The 24,833-nt window shown below is 42.6% G+C and overlaps 1 protein-coding gene across 4 annotated transcripts in view; it reads left to right on the top strand.

Annotated features, from left to right (window-relative positions):
- The window catches only part of NTRK3 (neurotrophic receptor tyrosine kinase 3), a 369,697-nt gene extending 346,884 nt beyond the window's left edge, over positions 1 to 22,813 (top strand). Inside the window, exons 16-18 of one of the 4 annotated variants that reach the window (XM_057721552.1) lie at positions 15,757 to 15,798; positions 19,373 to 19,531; positions 22,466 to 22,813. In XM_057721552.1, the coding sequence (XP_057577535.1) occupies positions 15,757 to 15,798; positions 19,373 to 19,531; positions 22,466 to 22,651 (387 nt within the window). In that variant the 3' untranslated portion in view covers positions 22,652 to 22,813. The remainder of the gene's footprint in view (positions 1 to 15,756; positions 15,799 to 19,372; positions 19,532 to 22,465) is intronic. The other 3 variants (XM_057721551.1, XM_057721553.1, XM_057721554.1) reach the window with 3 other exon arrangements.
- The last annotated feature ends 2,020 nt before the right edge of the window (positions 22,814 to 24,833 follow it).

Genomic DNA, 24,833 nt, shown 5'->3' with positions numbered 1-24,833 from the left:
CTGGAGAACCAGAGGGAAGATGTCAGAGAAAAGAAGGACATCGTCTGCTTGTGTCATAATCCTGCTCATTAGCAGAGGTGGCCTAGCCTTTGTGATGGGACTGGACTCTCTTCTCCTTGTTCTGGCTCTTATCTTCAGAGTTGGTCAGGTCCATTTGCTTCCACAATTCTTTGGGGACAGATGACTCAAGAGAAATCCATATGCCAGGAAGGACTGTGACAGGACCTCCTGTCTGGAGATACTGGCGGAAATGACAGAAGCTCCCGCATCTCTTTGGCCTGGGTCTGCCGGGCTGGGCCCTGCCTCTCTGGAGCATTCGCTGCTTCCTCTGATTTCTGCCACCTCCTCCCGCGCTGGCACCTGCGGCTAACCCTAATGGAAGCGAGATGTCTGCTGCGACCTGCAGCCAAGTGCACTGGTATTGGGCGGATGCAGTCATGCAGGGAAAGCTTTCAGTTCAGGTGCTGGGCTCAGAGCCACATGTGTGTAAACTGTGTCCCTGCAATGCTTTGTGGCTGCTGAGACCCAGGCAGGTAGGCGCCAGCACGCAGAGCAGGAAAGGAGAAAAGGGCACTTGGTGGGTGAGAGGAGGTATGTTGCAATTCCATCCTAGCTGGGCAAGTTGGTTTCTATCTGGGCCTCTGGGATCTCTCTGTGTTTTTCTTCTTAGGTTCATTTCTAGAAACAGACATTTTATTCCTAGGAATAGAGAGGAACTTGAGAGTTGAAGTTTTGACTGTGAGATCAAGATTCTTTCGGCTACAGGTGACAGAAAACTTAATCTATCTTAAGCAAAAAGACAGTTTATTGTCTCAGTAATCACAAAATCCAGATTTAGGACTTATTTCTGGAGTGGCTTAATTCTAAGTCCCAACTAAGTCACCAGGCTTGACGTGTGTTGCTAGCTCTCTCCTTCCTTCTCCTCTCTCCTCAACCTGTCCATCATCCTTCCATCCTTCCTCTTTATGTGCCTGAAATGCTGATCTTAGAGAAAGAGACGTTTTTGGGAAATAGATTTCCAAACAATCAAGGCTAATGAATTTTGAAACGTATGATGGTACGTGCTGCAGCAGCTGAACAGATTATCTGGGAGCTCGTCGGTCACTCACAAAGACTTGTCTTCATCGGGGAGGACTTGCCACGGGGAGCCCAGCTGAAACAATCGGCATCACTTCTCCAGGAGTCAGGCCAGGCATCCTGCAGAGAAAAGCTGCAAAGCAAAGACAGAGGGAAGCAAAGCCCGTGACTGACTGCTTTTTCCAGTCTGTCGACGAGGAGAAACACACGATGTTTTCCGGTGTCATTTTTATGAGCGTTCTGTGGGCTGGTGTCGGCTCCCATCTTCCCTCATTGCATCTGCAGATTTAGATATTTCCGAAGGAAAATCCTCTTTAGCTTTTATGGGTGTTTTTACAGAAATCAAATTCTAGGATTTCTATGACATTTTCCCAAACCTGCCATCTCCAGCCCATCAATTTATAGGCTTGAACACTTTTTTTTTTTTTTTAACCAGTGTGTCTTCCTTCCACTTGAAAATGCATAAGAGCTCCGACTGGGGGGGGTGGGCAAAAGAACAGTGGTTTTGGAATCAGAATCATTTCGGCCTGAGGCTTGGATCTTTCACTCTTCAGCCTTTTGAACTCACATAAGTTGCTTAACCTCTTCCTCCCTCTCCCTCCCTTCCTTCATGCAATGCTTTTGATAATAATACTGTCCAGAGCCAAGGCATATTGGGAGGAGTGGATGAAGCAGTACATTTTATCTAATTTATCACAGATCCCGGCCCAGTATAAACACTCAGTAAGGTTTTGTTCTGTATCCCTGTTCCCTGGGACAAGCCTTCCACCTCTGCCCCACCCTTGAAATACTGAAGGAATCTCTTTCCACCTCTGTTACAGTGGAGACCAGAGGTTTAAATAAATTCCGATGAGGGCACGATGCTTGTGAATTGCCTGCCCCTGACTTAGCCTGGCTCTGCCTCCTGGGGACTCACTAAATGACCCTGAGTAAGATAGCTCTTCCCAGTTTCATTAGAACCAAGAAGTCCACTTGCCCTCATCCTCCTTCTATGCTTTGAAAAACATGAATGTGTACAACAGAGTAGGAATGCCTTTGAAAAAAACCATCCAACTGTGATTACTGGCTTCGCATTTAAGACTTTCTCCTGGGTTCATCCTCAGAGCAGTCTTCCCCCTCCTTTTGACCTTGAGGGAGAAGCCAAGAGGTAGGGCTTGTTTATAAAGGGAGAGGAGCAGCCCACAGCTGCAGGCCTCAGATGACGGCTGGGGATACAGATGCTGTGGGGAGGGACAGCTCCTCCAGTCCTTTCATCTGAGATTACTCTTGGCTCACACCCTTCCCTGAAAAAAGGCATCCTGGGATCCAGTTGTAGAGTAGTAGGCTGTGTGGAACTAGTGGGTCTCAGAACTCTAACCTTCTCCCAGGGCTAGGAGGGGCATCCAGAGGTTATCCAGTCTTTGCTTCACCAAATCACTGTGTTTTGGAACTAGATGATACCTAAAAGTGAACTAGCCCAACTCTTTTCACTCGCCCTACCAGTTTTATAAATGAGGACACAGGGGCCCAGGAATGAGCCAGGTGGTGTGATGTAAACTTAAGGCAGGACCCTGGAGTTCCCAAGTTCTGGCCCATTGCTCTTCTTGGCTTGCCTGGAACACACACACGCACACGCACACACCCCTCTGGAAAGTCAGGCTGCGAAGGCTGATGATGTCGGAAAGGACCACGAGATGAGTTTTCATCCAGTGCTCTTGGTATGTTGCAGACAAGAAAATTTTGCCTTTGGACAATCTCATGCCATTTTCACAGGGAGAAGAATCTGTGTAATCTTCTGGTCCAACTCTGTCCTTATCACAGATGTGAACATTGAGACCAAAAGGAAGCACAGGGTGCCAGAGCCTCAGGGCGACACCCTGGTAGAACTGGGGCAAGAACTCAGCTGACTTGAGTCTCAATCCAGTGCTCTTTCCACTGGGTTCCATGGCTTCCCTCGGTGCCAGACCTTCCCTCTGGCTGCCTTCCTCCCAAGATGCTGGAGGCCACCCGTCCCTGTAAGAGTGGTGTAGCTAGGTTAACCAATACGCTTTCCTGGAATTTCACAGGGGAAGGGCTAACTAGGAACCTGTGATGTGTATAAACAGTGGTGGCATTAACTTCTGTAGATGAATCACTTTGCAGTTCACGGAGTGAGTCAGCTGCTATCACCCATCTGCAGGCTTCCCTGAGAACTTAATCCTGTTATTATTTTCTAAGTTGAATCCCCACCTTTAAATGAGGATGGAGGATGTTATCTGCTGGTTCACCTTTGTGGTTCTGCCAGAGATCCAGCCAGTGATCTGTTGAGCTCTCTCCTCTCCGGCACCAAGTGTCCTGCCTTTAGAATTGAACGGTCTTGTTTCATGAGTCAAAGAAGAATCCCTCCTTCCATTGGGTGAAGAGGGGCATTCAATTCTCCAGAAAGCTTTGAGTGTGTGAGAAGTTGTGTATTGTTAACCTTCTTGCCCTCGTTGGAGCTGCTCCAGCAGTCAGTGGAGGGACTGCAAGTGTAACTCCCACTCAGGGAAGCTAGATAAGGCAGCCTCTAGTCTAAGGAGGAGCTGCACATTTTTTATGTCACGTCCCATGATGCTCTTCCAAATTCCCTTTGCCTGGGGACGTAGCCAGTGATGGTAGCTTTCTGCTGTGGTATGTATTGTTTACTGAAGTAATTAAAATATGCAAAGTGTTCCCTGTCCCCCATTTTGCGCTTCTTCCCCAGCCACTTCTGGCATTTTTTTGTTGGCAGTTAATAAAACAAAAGGGGGGCCCAAAGGCCCAGCTCGCCCTCTGGCTAGCATGATTAATTTGGAGTGGTTTGGAAGCAGCGGATTTTACCTCTAGCTACAGCCATGCCTTTCTGGTGATGTATTCAACCTGCACTAAGCACTGTAACCAGGGGTTGGCAGATGCTTCATTAAGGGCACTGGGCAAGTGGAGGGAAGGGGGAGAAAGGAGGCAAGGCTTTGTTTGCTTCTTAGGGCAGCACAAAACCAAAAAAGACTTCTTTTTCCGGGAAGCCCTACCTTGAAAGAGCCATACCCAAGGATGCTTGAAATTTACTTTCTAATCCGGCCTCAACATTTACCACTACCAAATACCCCCAATCTACCTGCACCCAGAGACGTTCAAAACCTATCCCCCTATATTATTTAAATCCTGGGCGTGGAGTATGCTTCTTGCAAATATTTATAAAGCAGCAATGCTGCTAGTACAACCATAGCAGTTATCAGGACCGTTACTTGCTACCATGTGCTGAGGCCCACCACATGTCACGTACTGTGCGAAATGCTTTACGTGGATTATTTTATTTAATTCTCGTGGTCATTTTAGGAAGTCAACACCAGTTGATGTTTAACATACAGGAAAACTGGGGCTCAGAGAGGTCAAGTGATTTCCAGAGGTGATATGGTGATGAATTTGTGGCCTCGTGTCCTACGCTGTATCATGATAACATACTGCCTTTGCTGTACCATCTGCTTAAGGGCAGGCCACCTTCTGTTTCCATTCTGGGGACCTGTTTCTGCACCCAGAAGTTTTTCTAATTGGAGATCTCCTGCTTTTTCAACAGTACTGAGCAGAGCGTGCAGGGTGCAGAGTTTGTTAGAGACTTTAGGTCTTACCTTCCAGGGGCCCAGACACATGGCTTACCTGCCTTTTCCAACCTCTGGCCCAGAGAGATGAGAGATGTGTGAGCCACATGTATCATGACCCAAGGGTTCTCACAATGAGGGAAATGGGGAGACTGCCGCTGGCCAGACCTCTTTTAGAGACAGTTCAGAAGCAGTCCCTAATGATGGCAGGTGTCAGACCAGCTCAGAAATCCCTGTCACGGTAGGAAATAATGCTATATACCTCAGTACTTTCAAGGGTAGTCTCATGCTACTGGCCTGGCTTTATAAACATTCTCTAATTAGTGCTCACACATTCTGTCTGAGATAAATAAAGACCAGGAGCATCAAACAGAGGCTGTTTTAAGCTGTCTGTTTCTGGGACGGCTGATTTGGGACGCTCGCAATGGATGGGTGAGAAGCTGTTCCCATGACCCAGGCACGGGGCCTGCATAACAGACTTTATAAATGGCGCGTCAAGAGTGCCAGGCTGTTGGAATTTTGAAATTAGAGAAAAAAAAGAAGTCTTCGATTAAGAAGGCCACAAAGTCTAGCCTCTCATTCAAAGCTCAAGAGGTAGGGACTCAGCCTGTGCTTATCTACAGATAAGGCCTCATTGGCTTTCGAGGGAGGATATTCCAGCGATTATTAGAAAAGCTCTTTCTCTCATGGAGCCATTGGTACACATCTGCTGTCTGTTCACCACTGCATTCAGATGGAAAGCCCAGGCGCATAAGGTGGTATCATAAAACTAGAATCGTGATTAAGGAATTCAATGCTGTCTTCTTAAGGCTGGTGGGATATTCAATCAATAGGAAATATTATTGCTACTGTTACTAACCTCGGTGAGAAGGTGGCTGGAGGAGACAAGTTATAGCTCGGTTTGCTTTTGGAGGATAAAGATCCCATCTTAGTCTTTGCTTTTTCAAATTCAAATCATCTTGCTCTTCCTTTTTTTTTCCCTGAGGCCTCTCTCACAGGCTATGCAGCCACTGAGGCCCTTCCACAGGAGGATGCCCTGTTCTAACCGGCCTGGTCTTGTCTTCCCTGAGATTCACATAGCTACATTTGCTAAGTATCTAAACCCTGCGCTGGTAAACAGCCAAATATTCCAAGGATCTGGGTTGGCGGCCACGCTGCTCCTGGAAGCCCATTTTAGCTGCTCCCAGAGTTTGTAGGTCAAATTGTCTTGAAACCACAAAATCTTAATGGGAAGGATCTGGAGTGTGGCTGTGGATTACCTTTTAGCCTGACCTTTGTCCACTGCGGACTTGCTGACATTCCATTCTTGAGCTGGTTTCCTTATTCAGAAATCAAGAGCGGTGCCTCTTTGTTGTAAGGGTCTCTGAGCAGACTGTCCGAGTCCCTGGAAACATCGAGAAGTGCTGTTCATTCATTAAACATAGACATTGAGAAATTAGCATCTTCCGGGAAAGATTTTGATTCGAAGTCACATGCATGTGTATTGAAAACCCAGCATGTCTCTGTTTCATTTACCATCTCATCTGGTGTCCATACATGTTCTGGGTAGCTGCATCACCGCTCCCATTTTACACCCTAAGCAGCTGAGTCTTCAGAGTTTAAATATAATCCCCTAAGATTGCTTAGCTAGTAAATGGCATTGGCCAAGTTATAAATTATCCCCTTTGTTCTTTTGGGTCCTCTGTTTCCTCATACTATACATATATTTTCAGTATCCATTGTCATATTTTTCAGATTTTGGGGGGCATCTGAATATTTAGCTAAGCCAATCTTGCTTGAAAAGGATTATCTTATTTTTGCTAAATAAGTCTGAATCTAAACCAAAACTGAATAGTGTCTGAGCTGTATTGAGTAAATTAGAAGTCTAGATTGATCACCAGGAGGCTTTATTCTCCTGCCTTCCTTTATCCATTGATGTTTAGCAAGCACTTGGGGTCTGAATGGACTAGTCTGGGCCAGGGTGATCTGGGGATCTGAGGTGAGCTGAGATCTCCAGCTTTGTTCAGCAAATTGGGCTCTTTTCACAACCTCCCTAAAGTTTGTTTCCTTGAGAAGATATGAGTGCAGCCAGGAGGCTCCACGTCTGGGCGTTTGGAAAAGTAAATCAGAGCCAAGTCATTTTTCAACTGACATCTTTGGACTCGCAATGTAGGTTCTATAAAAATATGTATTGTTTGGGGCAGTAAAGGACAATGAGGTCTCAGAATGAGTGCCAGCATGTAGACAGGATATAGAAAGAGGAAAACAAAAGGGGAAGTTATAAAAGGTATGTGTTCTGGGGACTTCCATCTGAGAACTTGCTCCTGGCAGATGCAGCTCTAGGTAAGAGAGTTGGGCAGAATCACAATGGATCTCTTTATGTGCTAGGCTCACACTGCTAAACAGCTTGGCTCTGAAACTCCTTGTATTACTGGAAAACCCCAAGGGTTTTTCCTAATCCTGGGGCTACAGGCTCAGCCTGAAACAGCCATGCCACTGAGGTTCTGCTAAACAGAAGCCTTTTGCTGAAGCTGTCATGAAGCCCTGCTTCGAGGGAACAGTACTGTAATGGTGTCTTTGTGAGTTTCCTCTGCACCTTTTCTCCAAAGAATTCCAAGCACCCGTGAGACCTAGGGCCATGATCTTCAGTTTGCATCTATAAGAGGTTACATAATAATTTGCCCTACTTTATTGGGAAGAGGAGAAGAGACAAAAAGAAGGCAGGCAGTTCTGCCTTATTAAGTCAGAAGTCTGATATCAGTATAGAAAATCTCAGCTTTTGTGTAAAGCTTTCATTCATGAAATTTCGACAACTGGGGTGAAGCCACAGACAGACACAGGATTGTGAGAGCACGCACACATAGATTGTAGATCTTAACCAAACAAATACTCAAGCTAATACATCCCGAAGACACACACCTTTGCAACTGGGGGAAACGCAGAGTTCTGCTGGGTGACCCAAAGTCTGTACACATCAGTGAGGAAAGAAGGAAACCATAGATCCAAAATTTAAACTTCAGAAGATTCAATCTGTGTGTTTTTGATTTGTACACCTTTATGTACGTATGCTATTCTCCAGTAAAAAGTTCACATTGAGAACAAGACGCTTTGGGACTTTAGTTCCATTTCATTTACTTTTCTTAGTGACCCTGGACAAGTCACTGCCTCTTTTCCAGCCAAGGTTTCAACGCACAGAGGAGGATTAGGTAATTTCCAAGGCCTTTCCGAGCCTTGCGTGTTCATGAGCTATATAGCTTTAGTGTTGAACCTCTCCTTTCAGACCCTGGATTCTAATGAACTTGGATTTGGGGCACTGGACAGTGTGCAGTCACAAGGCAGACCCCTTTCCCTAAAGATGCACCAGGAATCCAGATGGCATCTGGAAGGAAAGAATATAGGCTCAGGCACCAAAGAGCCACGCCTAGTGAATAATCAGTGTTTAGAACGGGGCAGGGAGCTGGATAGCCAGTTGAAAATACAGCATCCTCAACTCAGAAGAGTGCCCTGGAGAAAGTGAGGGGCGAAGGGAGCAGGGGAGGAGAGAGTGGTTGGAACTGGGAGAGTTCCCTGAGGGCAGACGGCCCTTTCGAAGGCTCCGGGGGCTTCCCATGTATGTGGAGAGGGAGCTCTTAAGATAGAACAGCAATTGGAGCAGGGCCGTGAGAAGGATTAATTCCAGGAAGGAGGCCTCTGCCATTCTGGCAAGGTTTGAGGCTGTCAGCAAAGCTAACCAACTTGTATAGAGTGAAACCATTTATTTTTGCTGTCTTGGAGACAGGATGAAAGGACTTTGGTGTATGTGTGTATATGTATATATATATGTATATGCACAATGGAATATTACTCATCCATAAAAAAGAATGAAATAATGCCATTTGCAGCAACATGGATGGACCTGGAGATTATCATATTAGGTGAAGTAAGTCAGACAGAGAAAGACAAATATCATTTATCACTTATATGTGGAATCTAAAAAAAAGATACAAATGAACTTATTTACAAAACAGAAATAGACCCACAAAACATAGAAAACAAACTTATGGTTACCAATTGGGATAGCCGGGGACAGGTAGATAAATTGGGAGTTTGGGATTAACATGTACACACTGCAATATACAAAATAAGTAAACAACAAGGACCTACTGTATAGCATGGGGAATTATCTTCAATACCTTGTAATAACCTGTAATGGAAAAGAATCTGAAAAACAATAGGTATGTGTGTGCGTGTATAACTGAATCACATTGCTGTGCACCTGAAACTAACACAACATTGTAAATTAACTATACTCCAATTTTAAAAAATGGTTAAAATGAAAAAAAAAGAAAAGCAAACAAAATAAAAGACTTTGGGCCTTTCCTCCTACATTTATTTCAAGAGGTGTTGGAGGGAGATTTCACCAACTTCGTGTGATCTGGGCATGAGCGACAGGCCTGTGTTTGTATCCGTGACTGCACCCACATGCATGTGATTGGCATGCATGTATGTTCATCTAAACAGTCTCCCTCCCGATGTACGGATGTGTGTGTCTGTACTGGGTGTCACTAACACCCATGTGCAGCTGTGTGGGTGAAAACCCCAGACCCTTGGGAATAAGCGTGGCAGTGACTTTAAAGACTGTACTTAGTAGCTGCAGGGACTCCTGCCGGGGTCATGTTCAAGGTGACTGTCAGCCCTGGCTGATGAACTGCTCAGCCGTGCAGAGCTGGGTGTAAGAGGCAAAGCTGCTGGCACATTTGGGAAACCCAAGACTTATGAGGAAAGTGTATGCTAAGCCTTTTATTTTTCTTAATGCCTGTGGAGACTCTTCTGTGTGCTGGGAGTTGCAGTTGAAAAGGATTAAAATTGAATACATAAAAAATAATGACACCATAAATGACAACCTTTATGATAATCTCCCGATTCAGGTATTTTGCCATTAACGCACATCGCAAGGTTCCTATAGCTCTTCAGAAAGCAACTGCCATTCTCACCTGCTGGAACAGATTTTGACATGGCTCACATAGGTTAGTGATTACAGAGGAAGCCTGAAGTCTTCCACTGGTGTCAAACATGCCGCGCCCCATGTTTGCTCACCTTTGCTGGGTCCTGGCTTCTTTACCTGGGATATATGGGTCACTTCGTCTCCTTTATCCCTTGTCAGAGTTACGTGAGGACAGACGTTTTGAACTTCTGGCAGAGAAGCAGGCGTCTGCATGTCCTTTGAAGAAACTGCCTCCTTTTCTGTGTAATTAGATGCAGAGACCTGAGAGCCTTCTCGAGCTCAGCCGAGTTTTTCTTTAACCCACAGCAGTGGGTTCTGTCTGACTGCAGGGAAGTTGGCATCACGCTATGGAAATAGGCAAGACAATTTCCTTGCTCAAGAAAGGCAGGCTCTGAAGAGAAGGGATGGCAGTGGAGAGGTGGGGAGATGGGAGGTTCTCCTGGGGAGGAACACTGCCCCAAGGCCTCCTGCCCCAGCGGGAACAGGAATCCGGCAGCCCCTGCAGCCACCTGACTTTCCACCCTTCAATCCCACTTACTCCTGGCCCTCGGGGCAAGGCTGAAAGTGAAGGCTGAAGGCTTGAATGAAAGAAATGAGGCTGGAGGATTTCAGGCGGGCACCGGAGGCTGAAGGTGAGGCTGAGGTTTTTGCTTACCTCTTTTCACATTCTCTGGCACAATACAGCTGCAGGCCTGAGGATGGGTGGGATATAGCCTTGGGGAACGATCGAATTTAGCCAGAGAGACTCTAAACTTTACACCCTAGATGCTCAGTCTCTATACATGTCATCTTCAAACTTTAATGCCCCTAAAATAATTTTGAAAAACCACATATGCCCCTTCTCACGTTTTAAGTCACCATCTAAAATCTTCAACACACTTTTAAGTGTGCCATTTCCACAACATTGTAAATATTGACATTAAAAAAAAAATACATCACTCCTTTAATGCATCTAATGAACTTTAAATACCAGAGCAATTCGATGCATCATGTATTATACACATGAACAAGTACTTAAACACTCGATTTTATGTGGTTCCTTTTTCTTCTTGAATTTATATTTTCATTCCAGCTTTCCTACCAAATTTTATCCTTATGGATTCTCTTTTTATGCATGAAAGCCTTTTATTGGCCATTCTATCATAATTTAGTGTGACAAATATGTGTATGGAGACTTAAACTTAATTTTCAATGCCCAATGACCATAAGTTTCTAGATGTTAAGAGATCTGGATTGAGTTTTTATTACAATTATTAGTAATACATGGAAATAGGCAGTAGGTCAAAATAATGTATATAGATCACAACTTTTGATGAATATGAAAGGTTAGGTGTATAGTATTTTTGGAAATGCATCTCATATTTTTCAATTAGTCTGTATTCATTGATGAATATTATTTATTGCTAAAGTAAGGAATAAGGTTAAGGTTCAGGATCAATTCTATTACTGTTTTTTTCACTTTTATAAATATAAGGAATGAGAAACATTATTCACAACAAACCAATGGATGGGAAAGGGGAGAGTTTTGTTACTGCAAAGTGACAGTTCTTTGAACTCCTAGCTCATCATTTGCCTAAAATCTCATATTGGTCTCTTATCAAAATTTCTTTTTAATCTTTTCTCAACTGATAATTCTTTTAAGTCTGTCCCTCTTCAGTGGTTTGGAAAAGAATTGGAAACCACTCGACCTGCAAAAGAATTTATTTCCCAATCACTAGAGACATTCATTTTTAATACCTACACTGATATTTCATAGAGTTTATTCATTTGTCCTCTGTAGGTTTTCTATCCTGAGATTTAGAATGAGTGAGAGATTTACTTTTCCTTTTTAGAGTGGCAGGTGTGTGTGTGGGTGTGTGTGTGTGTGTGGTGGATGTGGGTGTGTGTGGGTGTGTGGGTGTCTGTGGGGTGTGGGTGTGTGGGTGTGTGTGTGGGGGGTGTGGGGTGTGTGGGTGGGGTGTGTGTGTGTGTGGGTGTGTGTGTGTGCACGCATGTGTGGGTGGGTGTAGGGTGTGTGTGTGTGTGTGTGTTTGGGTGTGTGTATGGATGTGTGTGTGTGTGTGTGTGCATGCACAACTGGGCAGGGAAATTGCTGGACCACAGTGGGTTCTCAGTGTTAGAAAAAATCCATAAGAGAGCTGAGCATCTGCATAGTACTTCAAAGCTATCCTTGCCTGGATCCCCATTGGAAAGACTTCATGTATCTCCAAAGTTATGTGATTGAAACCATTACAGTAGGCATTGCAGTCTGTCTCTTCCTGTTGCTATACATAAAGAGTGCATTTCCCTGGTGACAATAACGAAGGGATGGTGACAATAAAGAAGGGATGGAAACAACCCAAGTCCTGTCAGTAGCTCATCGATTGGAGAAACTGTGGTGTGGTCATGCACGTGGAATCCTCTCTAGCTGTAAAAGGAATGGGAGAACCCCAGGAAGGGAAAAAAAGTAAAGTACATAACAGGTATGGTATGCTACTTTCAGTTATGAAAGTGAGGAAAATGAAAATAATCCATTTTTGCTTATGTTAAAAACAGTAGAAGAATAAACTAAAAACAAACGTGAAATGGTTACCTTTGGGGCAGGAAGAGATCAGGATGGGGAGAGTGAACACAGATGGAACTAGACTTAGATTTCATGGATCTTGATTTTTGGTTTGACTTTAAAACCATGTAACAGTTTTCGCCTTGCTATAAAACATTATGTTGAATGGGAAAGAAAAAGCAAAGCAATTCTTAAAAAGCAAAAGCAAAATGAAACAAATAAACCTGGGTATTAATTTAGTGACTTTGCCACTCGGAGGGGAATTATTTCGCGTGACTTTAAAACATAGCAATGTTTTAGGTATGTCCCTAATAGGTATATCCTAAAGATGAAAAGAACTGCAAGGACCGAAGACAGCTTTCAGCAACCATGTTGTTAGTAATGATACTTGAACCGAATTTGAAATATATATATATATATTGCGATAAAGCAAATAAGTACTGTTGCCAATGTAAAAATCAAGATTTTTGGCATAAGAAAAAAAATATGGGTATAAAACCAAAGTCAAGCAAAAGCTCTGTAACCCTAAATTTGAGTTGGAAAAATCAATATGAACTCAGGATGTATTTTCCTTTGAAAGAAAAGTTTTTCCTAGTTCTTTCCATTATAAAGACCTAGAAATACTGACCAACCCAACAGTAATGAGCATTCCTAGATTCCGTAGTGTGGTCTGTACATTCCACTGTCCACCAAAGGGATCCAGGGTTCCTTGACAAAATGACTGAGTCTAGGGCCAGGGCAGCAAACCGACAAGATGAGCCTAGGATATTTTTTCATGTCAGGAAGCAAGGATGCTATCAAAGACCATTGGGGTTTGGTGAGAGGTGCCAACTTGAAGAGGCTGCTACTGGGCAAAGATTGAACAGTAAACATCAAAAAGAACAATTATAATTGATTGAAACACTTCAAATGTGTTAACGCGCGCGTGCGTGCGCACACACACAAAGAATTGATGATGTTTCTTGAAAGCAGAGTAAAACAAAACAAACCTCTCACTGGTCACCTTTGGATGTTGCTAGGGAAGGGACTCATTATTCTAAGAACTGCTAAATAAAAGGAGTTTCTATATAAACGGTTATCAGTGTAAGCAAATAGTTAATGAAGGAAAGTTTTTATTCGCAGAAGATTTCCAGCTAATCTATGCAGGGGGAATGCTAGAATTAGAAAGTCACCCTTTTGCAGCCACTAATGAAATAATGGGTCTGGGCAGTGCTCATCAGTGGCTGCTGACATCCTCAGGTGAAAGGGAGCTTTGTGACGGAAGATCAGGCTGACAGCGCCCGAATCCGCAATAACAGAGGTGGTGGAAGGGATTACCCAGGGCAGTGTAATCCAGAGATCTCCAGGTCCTTATTTTATTTCTAGATTCATTTCTTGGAATTTTTGCCTTCTTCCTATATAGTTCCTATTCTAAGGCTTAGCTTTCAGATCCTTAATGTATCTCATTGAGAGCTTGGAACCTTAGCTAAACACTTCTCAGGCAGTGCCTAGGCAAGTTACCTTATCTTCATCTGTGCAATGGAGATCCTAGGGAATTCTACCACATAGGATAGAAAGAGAATTAAATGTGGGGTGTGTGTAACACCCAGTGGCTGATATTCAGTGTGCATTAGTTAAGACTATTCATATTAAGGTTATTATTTCAGCCCACGGCTTGCCTGGCTAGATTTCACCATGGGGATATTTGCCAATATTTTTTTTTTTACCAGGGAAGGATTTGACCACTACGTTTCCCAGACTGGATCTCTACAATGTGGGAGAAGGATACAGGAATGCAAGTAGCTCTGAAGGAAAATCAGTGCAGTCTAGGTGGATCCATGGGAAATATGGACAGTCTAGGAAATCGGGTTTGTTCTGCTGCTCACCACACACAGGGCACAGTCACTGCACTTTATTGTATACTTTTGTATTTAGTGATGCTCAGTGGGTTTTTATATACATCATCTGACTTTAGACACGGTCGTTGCTTGACTCCTATGTTGAAGATGAGGAAATTGAAATTCAAAGAGGCTAAGAGCTTGTGAAAAGTCATATCAGAATGCAGCCTTCTGACTTCCAACTTATTGCTTTTTTTTGTTATATCACAGTCTACTTGAAATATTTTAGTCCGCTTCTGGAGGAATGCCATATAAACTTCACCTACGTTGGTGGTGCCGCCCAGCGAGAATCTTGATGAAATTCTACTTAGTGCTACTGCTTTGGCCAGTGAATATCCTTCTGATAATTTTCTGCCCACACACTTAAGCTCATCAAAGTTTATACCAGCACACTCAAATTTCTCTTTCTGTAAACTTGGAAATTTCAATTTGGAGCAGCTCTTCTGGGTTAGGTATAAAATCATCAATGAGGCAAACAACCAGCATCAATTTGGAGGAATCTGTTATTTATCATTTTTCATCAAAACAAATGTTCCCATATTCCTGACCTCTTTTTCTGTTTATTCAAGAAACCAGGTACAATAAACCATTCCACTAGATTCTATCAAAAACCCAATTTCTCTTCAAAAAATATTTTGATTTAGAACATAAGTAAATTACATCCACTGGTTTTCCTTTAGTCCTATGTTTATTTTTTCCTTTTATTGTTTTAAAATTTTCAAATGTGGTACATGATCATGATAAAATTACAAACAGCATAGGAATACATAACTATAGTAAAAAAAATGGAATTTTCTCTTTGATCAGTTCTCACTCTCTCTTTCCTCTGTAGAGGAAACCACTGGTTTAATGGCTATCTTTCTGGACCTTTTTCTATGCATTTACAGAGTTATACATTATTGCCTTTAAATATATTTGCTTATGCATACACATTTTTACATAAATGAAAATGCTAATATATACTTTTACTGTTTTGCGTTTTCATTTAATATATCCTAGACGTATTTACATATCACTATACATAACTCTACTATATTCCTTTTAACTGCTGCATATACATTTAATGATGAACAAATTGTTGCCCTTAAAAACAATGAAATAAAATATCTTCAATGAAATATTTTTGCTTACATGAGCAAATATTTTTCTAAGATGCCTAGAAGTGAAATTGCTGGATTAAAAGGCACTTAACATCTTTAGTGTGGACAGAGTCTGCCAGGCCACCCCCAGAAAAGGCTGCCCCAATCTTAGCAATGAATAACTCTTTCCTCAGGGTCTCTCATGCACTGGATAGTACCAGTCTCTTCATTTTCCCCACATAATATTAAAAAATGTGTCTTTATTATTTTAATGGACATATATTCATGTGTTTGTGGCCATTTGTAGCTCTTTTGTGAATCATCTACTCTTAACCGTGTTTCATTTCTCTGTTGGATTTCTTGTTTTTAACTATGTAATTTAAAGAGGCTCTTTATAATATATAGATTTTAACTCCTTGTTATATACATTGCAAATATTTTCTCTGTCATTTGTTTTTTAACTTTGCTTATTTGGTATTTTGCCATGCAAAAGTATTTAATTTTTACCAGTGGTATCTTTGAATTCTATCCTTTATGGCTTCTTGAACATGTGTCTTATTTAGGAAGGCCTTCCTCTCCTGAGGTTAAACAAAATACGTTTCTAAGTTTTCTTCTAATATGATTATTGTTTTGTTTTTATGTTTAGCTCTTTAATCCATCTGGAAATGATTTTTGTATATGGTGTGAGGTAGGTATCTAAGTGTACTTTTTAAATGAATAGTTCATTGTCCCAACACTGATTACTAACCCATCATTTCATATATTAAATTCCAGTATTGATACATGGGTCTGCTTCAGACTCTATTTTGTTCCATTGATCAATGAAATTTGTCTATTCCTATGCCAATAACAAAGTGTGTTCATTCCTGTAGTTTGATAATATATTATGCTATCTGATAGAGCAAATATCCCTTGTTGTTCTATTTCAAGTGTATCTTAGTTTTTTTAATCAAATAGTTACTCCTCTCGATGAATTTTGGTATCATATTGTCAGTTTCCGTACATCATGCCACTGAAGGTTTTATTTACATTGTGTTGAATTTTTAGATTAACTTTAGGGAAGAATGAGAAGTTTATGATATTGTCTTCCTATCCAAGGAAAAGACACATCTTTCCATGTATTCAGAACTTCTTTTATGTTTTTCAATATTTTTCTTTACATAGACCTTGTATATTTTGTGCTAAGATTTTGCCTAGGAATTTTAAACAATTTGTTGTTGTTGTTGCTGTTGTACAAACAAATTTATTTTCTATTGAATTTTGAAGTCATTGCTACTGGTACATGAGAATAGTTTGATTTTTGTATATTCATTTCATGTCTGGGTAGTTTACTAAATTATATAATGGTTCTAATTGCTTTTTAGCTAATTATCTTGAAATGTCATATCATATGGAAACAATGGTAGTTTTGATTCTTCCTTTTCAGTTTTTTTACCTTGTTTTTATTCCTGCTTTATTGCATTGGCTAGGATCATCTGAAGAGTGTTGCATAACATTAGTAATAGAGTGATATTTAGTAAAATGTTAAATAAAAGAAGTTACCTTCTATTACTAATGAATTAAGGCTTTTAGTGAGGAAAGGATGTTGGTAATTATTGGCATCTTTTGAAGAATAGCTTTTCTTCTTTTATTTTTACCTTATGTTTATTTTTTCTCTTGGAATTTCAGACTTCCTTTGAGGATAATATGTGATTGGTTTTTATAAACACCTTTTAGATAATTGAAAATAATACACAACTTTTTTGGGAGGCTGAAAGGTACACACATCACTCATATCTATCAATTAAAACTCATTATTTGTATTTTTCAAATGTATCTTTATTTTTGTTGTCTTCTTGATCTGTCATTTTGCAAAATAAGTGTTTTAATTTTCCATTGTAATTGTAGCTTTGTCAGTTTTCCTTTATAACTTGTCTTACTTTTTATACATTTTTGTTGCTATGTTAATTGGATCAAAGATTTCATAATTTTCATAATGGCAAATTTTACTGTCTTTAAATATATTATAGACCACTTTGTCTCCATTTATTTCTTGCCTTTCTGAAATTTTTTTCATATGTATATTCAATTTTTGTTATATTCTATATTGAATATATGACATATTCAATATACTATATATGAATTATATTTTCAACATATATTTCACATGCTGAATATTATCTATTCAATATATATTATATATTCAACTATATATTGCACTATATTATTATGTATATTGAATACTATACACATTATATATTCATTTGTTACTGCTTGTTGAATTTTTGCATTCTTTCAAAATTTTCAGTATTTTCAAACTTCTTTAAAAATTTTCAGTATGTTATGTTATTTCCTTTTAAATATACCTTTCCTAAATAACATGCATCTTGATTTTTTTAACATAAATTTTTCTCTTAAAATGTAGTACAATCCATTAGTTCTCACTGTTTATAGTGGTATTATTTAAACTTCTTTTTCATTTTGTGCTAGCTATTCACCTTTATCCTTCCCACTTTCTGTGGTCTTTTTGGTATTGGTTAGATTTTTGGTTCTATTTTCCTGAAACTGGTTTGGAAGTCATATGTACTATTTCTATTCTTTTAGAAGCTACTTTAAAATGTCAGCAAGCATACTTACATGTAAACTGTTATAATCAACAATTGATGACTTTCTGTAAGCTCCCTTGCCCTCCCTTCTAAAAGACAGAGCCTTTTAGAGTTATTTCCCTACCTACTCTTCTATGCGCTTATTGTTGAAATTATCTGGAAGTTTCATTCTAGAATATTGTACATAGTAGCAGTGGTAGTGCTATTGGCATTATTCGTATTATTATTTACTTTGTCTATTTTACAGAAATCCTTTAATTAGTAATTACATTACATTTTACTACCACATCAGTGACCATTGTTTAGATTTAAATTGTGTTTTTGTGGCTTATTTGCTTTGCACTGTCTGTTATGTTCCAGGTCATCGTATATTTTGGAGTCTTTTTCCATTTTTCTAGAGTACATCCTCAATTTTTTCTTCTTTATTTTTCTGAAAGGCTGTGAGTGGTAAACTTTCTCAGTCTTTGCCTGTCTGAAAGAAACATCTTCATTTGTCTTTACACTCGGTACAGATCTCTCTTGATTATAAAATCCCAGGTTGAAAACAACTTCTGCAAATCCATATTATTATTTATCTTCTAAAATACTTCAAGTGGATAAGGCAAACATCATCTCTTTTTTTTAGAAACAAGATTGCCCATCTCCAACAAGTTATTCTTTCTTAAGTGTTTATGATTATAATTCCTCCTACTGGCCCATCATAGAAATGAGAAGTTCAATTAATAGTTCATCAGGACATTTATAGAGAGCTCTTTTTCTGTCAGTGGAAAGCAGTTTTCTAACAAGTTTCACGTATTAGCCAGAAGTGCCAATATCTGATGCTCTATTTGTGAATGATGCTGTTGGTTCCTAAGTTCTAAAACATGCTGTGAATTTTCTTCCACTTATGTTAATAATATCTCTAACCTGCTGGGCAGTGAGGATTTCCCTAATGTTTTTTCTCAGGAAAGGGTACCCTGAATGTTAGTCACTTCCTCTTGCCCTTGACTGTCAGATCTGTAAACGCACAGGTGGCTGATGTCCTCCTTGGGCTATTTTAAAAAACCCTTTCCTTACTGGCCTTTGAAGTGTTGCTAAGAAGCATTGTGAATTCTTTTCTGGTCCACCTGATTTCTTATTAGCATGTGGTCTTTCATCCTTTTGAAATTCCCTATCCCCTTCACTCAAAACACTGAGTTCTAAGTTGCGGTGAGGAATTCAAGATTGTCAGCTAGAAGCTAAAGTCGTAGTTGTACAGATTAGATGCACATGGACCATGCTGTGCTTTAACCTCCTTGGCTAAGGAGGCTAAGCCAATGTCTGTAAATACTCTGATACTTGGTAGCCTCGCTCAGTGATTCTATGACTTCCTTCTGGACTCCCTCTCAAGATTAGAGTTGACTGTAGTACCAGATTCTGAAGTCTTCTCTCCTACTTCAAATCATCTTGTAATCTTTCTTTATATTCCATGCCAAGGAACCTACCTTCCCTTAGGTGTTATCTCTAACTGCTAGTCTAGCTGCCTGCAGTATCGTAGGCTTGTCTCCACTGACCCTCTGTCACAGAAGTTGCATCATGTTTGGCTATCTTAGAATAAGATGCATCAAGAATGCATCTGCATATGAAGAGTGCAGAGTGATGTCACTGATTCTGGTCATCTGGTCACTCTGTGTGTGCTTCTGTCTCAACCCCTTTTAGGTGGGAGGACACACCATGCTCCCCATTCGTTGGATGCCCCCTGAAAGCATCATGTACCGAAAGTTCACTACGGAAAGTGACGTGTGGAGTTTTGGGGTGATTCTCTGGGAGATCTTCACCTACGGAAAGCAGCCATGGTTCCAGCTCTCAAACACAGAGGTACAGAAGGGGGCAGACGGGAACCCTGATTTGGAAGAAGGCTGGTAAGAGATATCTCATGCCAGCACTTAGACAGAGTGTATAAAACCTGAGGCGGGGTTTGGAGCCAGCAGAGCAAATGTTGGCAGAAGCAGGAGGAGAGACTTTCTTGGTAGGAAAAAAAAATAGAGGTGTAGGAAATGTGCTGTGATTGTCAAGAGAGCATGAAATCAGATGTGGAAATTGAGATGCAAGTCACGATTCTGTTTGCTCTGCTACACTTAAAAATCACAAATGTTTCACTAAGACAGAAAGTGAAAACAAAAAACAAGCATGAGTTTTTCAATTGTGCCATCTTGTGGAAACACCTACTACTTAGTATGCCCACATCACGTGGGTCCCCAAAGGCTTTAGGCAGGCCAGACCCAGGGATGTGCAGGACAGTGAGTTGGGAAGGCAAATTTCACGTTACTGATGGAGCTATGTGTGGACTTCCAGAAATAAGATGAATCATAACAGTAACTGTAATAATATACTCATTATGTATTTTTATACTTTTGGTTTATAATAATAATGAAAATACTAGTCATCAAATTTAATAATAACTAACATTTAGTGCTAGGCTTTTCCTAAGCACATTAGCCAATATTGTCGGTACTTTTCACACAAACACTTGCTGAAATTCAGGACGAAAAAAGGGGCACTGCTTGGGGTTCTGGAGTGGACTGGCCAGGGCTCAGAGGTGAAAGCATCAGCCTAGAGAGGGCTTGGGCTGTGGTCCAAAGCAAGACTCTTCTTGGTTCCCAGGAAACTCAGTCCAGTTTGTAGACAGTAAAGGGCTCATCTCCCAACCCAGCAGACCTATAAAAGACTGAAGTTTATAGTCTGTTTTCTGGGAAAACATGAATGCGAGGACCTTTTAATATGAGAATCCCATCTAAATATTCCAGAAAAGATATTTCTTCTTGGAAGCTGTAGTCATTTTTGCTTTCCTATACCCTGACTAATTAAGTGAATGTCAAAGACCAAAAAGAAGGCATTTCTTAAAATTTGTAACATCTCATCATTTGCAAACTGAATGGGTCCTGACTACGTTTCCCAAAATAGGACAAAACATTTTAATGGCCTTTAAAAAATGTAAGTGTGTATCTCAGAACTCATTTTTTATGGTGCTTTAAAAAAATTATTGTTTCCCTGGGTAGGAGGTGGTGGTAAACACACACACACACACACACACACACGCATGTGTAGGCAGCCTTGCATGCACTCAGGCACACAGTGCACCCTGGTCACAGCCCCCATGTAGTTTGGTGGCCTTAGTCAAGAGGGGAATCTGGGCTGAGGGTTCTGTTGGTCTCAGCAGATGATCTGTCCTCGATACCTAAACTGGCTCAAGTAGCTAACCAGGTTCCTATGGTCATTTCTGACACTGCTTGGTAAGGCATTGGCCTTGAAGATGGGCTTCCTACCCTCAGCCACCTCTTCACCAACCCTAGCAGTCAAGTCCTGACAGTCACTGATAATGAGTTTCTCTATCGAAATAGACAATCTGGACAGCCCCACACTGGAGGGACACCCCCCAGTGCTTTTAATCTTAGCACTAGGCAGCCGCTACTGCAGTTTGAACTAGACCCCTTTTCATGGAGGTGAAGGTCATGGAGGGTGGAGGCAGAGCTCACATAAAAACAGGGAACAGGAGCAGCTGGAGACATTTCAGGCCGGCAAGAAACAGAGCTAGGGGCCCTTTGCAGACGCCGGGGTGATCAGGACAAGGAAAATGCTGACACAGTGATTGTTTGACGAGCCGTCCCAGGGTCAGAGTGACGTGAGGCCACACTCCAGACGAGGCGCTGTTGGGGGCAGCCTAGGGACATAAAAACTACATAGGGACTAATGGGGGCAAACAGGGGAAACAACATTTTCCACGTACTCTACTGGAGATGATTCTGTGTGTTTTTATCATCACAGTCTATCTTCAGATGAGGAAACTGTAGTTCGGGGTATGTAAGTTGCCCAAGGTTACATAGCGGAAGTGTTAGGGAGAAGTTAAAATAACCTGAGAACCGGAAAATGGAATCTTGAAAATTCACATAGTGTCAGCCAAGAAGTCTTTTTGAGAATTTGGAATTGAACTGCAAATGACAGCTGTGGTCCTTAGGGGCCAGCTGGGGATGGTCCAGCCGTACATTATTTGCTTTCATCCTATGGCCTCCCCTTTGGTGCATTGGGTCCTACAATCCCTCTTCTGGCCTCATTTGGTCCTTACAGCAGTCTTAGGGGGTGGTCAAGGGAGACAATTAAGCCCCATCTTACAGGTGAGATCATATGAGGACACCCATCTGGGCAGTGGTGAATCAGACAGTTAGTCCTAGTGTTAAGGACTTTTCAAGACACAAAATACATGGCTTAGTGCAAAGAGCAAGGGAGGATGTGCCTCACTGAGGAAGGAACCTGTGTAATGGCTTAGAGGTGAGCATCATGTGTGCACTGAGGCTGTGCCAGGGAGGGGATCTTGCCAGGAAGTGGGAGCTAAGGGGGGATGGGCATGGAGGGGGAGGGCTCTCTCAAAGGGGTTTCAAAGCCACGCAGGCTTCTGAGAAGGGAGCCAATCCCTACTGCCAAGTAGAAAATGAATGCAGCTCAGTGATCTCGATAAGATTCAGGACTAGAGAGGAAGAGAGAAGTGACAGGAGGAGTACCCGTGGGAGCTGACGGCCTGGCCTAAGAGACAGAGTGTGGAGGGCACCAGTGTGCTGGACCAGCCAGGGCTGGGTCATGGCCCACGGCACCCAAGCACAGGGCAGAAGAGTAACTCCAGTCTCCAGCTCAGCCTCAGAAGGGTACCCTGCCTCTGCACGGAAGCTCATCACTGAAGTTGTTGCCTTCTACTGGGCCTGAGCCACAGGACCAAGGCTGAGCTTTTGCGATAACTTCCTGTCTTCTTCCCTTTTTTAGGTCATTGAGTGCATCACCCAAGGTCGTGTTTTGGAGCGGCCCCGAGTCTGCCCCAAAGAGGTGTACGATGTCATGCTGGGGTGCTGGCAGAGGGAACCACAGCAGCGGCTGAACATCAAGGAGATCTACAAAATCCTCCATGCTTTGGGGAAAGCCACTCCCATCTACCTGGACATCCTTGGCTAGTGGTGGTTGGTGGTCATGAGTTCATATGCTGTTGCCTCCTCTCTCCCGGCCTCACACCCCCTCTTTTCCACCTCACAGACTCTTTTCTTCCATCCTTGACCGAAGCAAACATCTTCATATAAACTCAAGTGCCTGCTACACATACAACACTGAAAAAAAAAAGAAAGGAAAAAAACCCTGTAAGGCAGTTTGGCATATATATATATATATATATATATATATATATATATATATATATATATATATATATATATTTATATATCTAACTATCTATCTATCTATCTATATCTATAGAGAGATACCCTCTTCTCTAATGCACAGAGAAGCTGCTGATACAGAAACCTTAAGACTGTAACAATGACTTGGAAAATCTTAAATATTATGAATGCAATTGAAAATTCCCTCAGACAGAGGCTGTGGCCCGTGCTTCTTCAGCACTGGCTTTTGGGAGCAGAAGACCTTAATGATGCAGAGAGACAATCTTTGTGTTGGGACGGGAAGAGCTGGGGTGCAGTGCCAATCACTGCTGCACAGGTGATCACCTGCACAGGTGTGTTACCCACAAGCTCTGCACAGGTGCATGGGCAGAGGACACATCAACAGGCTCAGCAAGGAAAGAACACTGGACCGGGAGGCTCTGGAAGGCCTCACGCCTCCCCTGACCATTGGCTCCATGCCTTCCTCCTTTTCTCCACTTCAAGACGATTTTCTAATTTGTCCTTTCTAGAAAGTATAGTCCTGATGCTTTGGGAGCTCAACAGTGGCGCCTACAGGTAAACACTGAACAAACACCAATGACCACAAAACACGAAACCGTGGCGACAGTGGACTCCATCCATCTTGGTGTAAACCACGCTCAAGTTCCTTCCTAAATTGGAAAGAGATGTGTCATCTCTCCTCTGAACTTCAAGAACTGGACTTTCTGGATTTAAAGAACCACAGAATTAAAAGCTGAAATCTGAACCCTGTCAAAGCACTGCTTCCCGTCTTTCCATCCCTGGAAAGATGGCCAGTGATGGAACGCTGCACCCTCCCACATTTGGGCTATTGGGGAGTTAAGCGGGGGGGGGGGGGGTGTCAGACGTCCTCCATGTTGTCTGCACATGTGGACACAGCAGGGTTCCAACAGCAGGAGACTAAATTCCTTGCAGGTCTTATAAGGTATGCGCCTCTGGGTCGTCTGTTTCTCATCCTGCCTCCTCTAGATTCTAGCTCCCACTTCCTGGGCCTCCGTGAATTCCCAGGTAAACCCCACTGCCAGGGAAGGGGGCCAGGTCCAGTGAGAGGCCAGGGCAGTGCTTGTTTCAGGGAGCCAGGCAGAGCAGTGGGCAGGAGCTTAGGGATGGGGCGGGGGGCGGGCTAGGGGGGAGAATCTATTTGGCACCTGCACCCGGCCCCTTGGCATTCTCCTCACGTTTCCAGCCCCTGGAAGGATTGATGCATCTGCCTTTGAGCTTCTGTGAAAATGCAGGGTCTGAGAAATCGCGTTTGTGGACTGGGGGCAGGGGGAGGGGTGAGGCTGCTTTGGGAGGCAGGCATCCCATGCCCGGCCACGGCTGCAGGCTTGGCATCTTAATGAGGACGGAGTCCTGACCAGGGAGAGGGAATGAAGCATCTGGGCTGGGGCCAGCTGCCTCTGTCCTGGCACCAGGGGAATCACTGCCTTCCCGGCTGCCCCTGTCAAGGACTGTGACAGGCGCACATCTCCGGGACCCCCGACCCATGGCAACAAAATGCCTGTGCAAACCGACAGCCCGGCCCCACAGAGCCCGCCCACTGGGGAGGAGAAGATGAGCTTCTCCCAGGCCCCTGGTCCCTCCACATCACCCCATGCACAGAGCTACCGAATGGCTTGGCCTTTACCCATCTGGAGCCTCTGGGTCCCCTGACCCGTGTCCTGCTTGGCCAGCATAAGGGACCGTTGGCAGCCTGGACGTTCTAGTCAGCTGCAGTGCGGGCAGCCTGTGTGTGGGGTTCGGGACTGAATTCTGTGTTTGTGGTTTTGCTTCTTGTTTTAGACCCACAAATACTTTTATTCAAATAGAAAAGTGCTGTGCTTGGACTGTAGGCCTCGGGTGGGGGGCTTCAGGGGTGAGTGAGGCTTCTGAGCTGGGCTGGGAGGGGAGGGCGGGGAGCTGGAGTTGGGTGTGGGTTTTCTCCCTGTGCTGGGCTCCCAGCCCCG

Source organism: Hippopotamus amphibius, chromosome 2 (assembly GCF_030028045.1).
Source record: "Hippopotamus amphibius kiboko isolate mHipAmp2 chromosome 2, mHipAmp2.hap2, whole genome shotgun sequence".
In the NCBI taxonomy this organism is placed as follows: domain Eukaryota; kingdom Metazoa; phylum Chordata; class Mammalia; order Artiodactyla; family Hippopotamidae; genus Hippopotamus; species Hippopotamus amphibius.
This window is presented reverse-complemented; position numbering and strand designations above follow the sequence as displayed.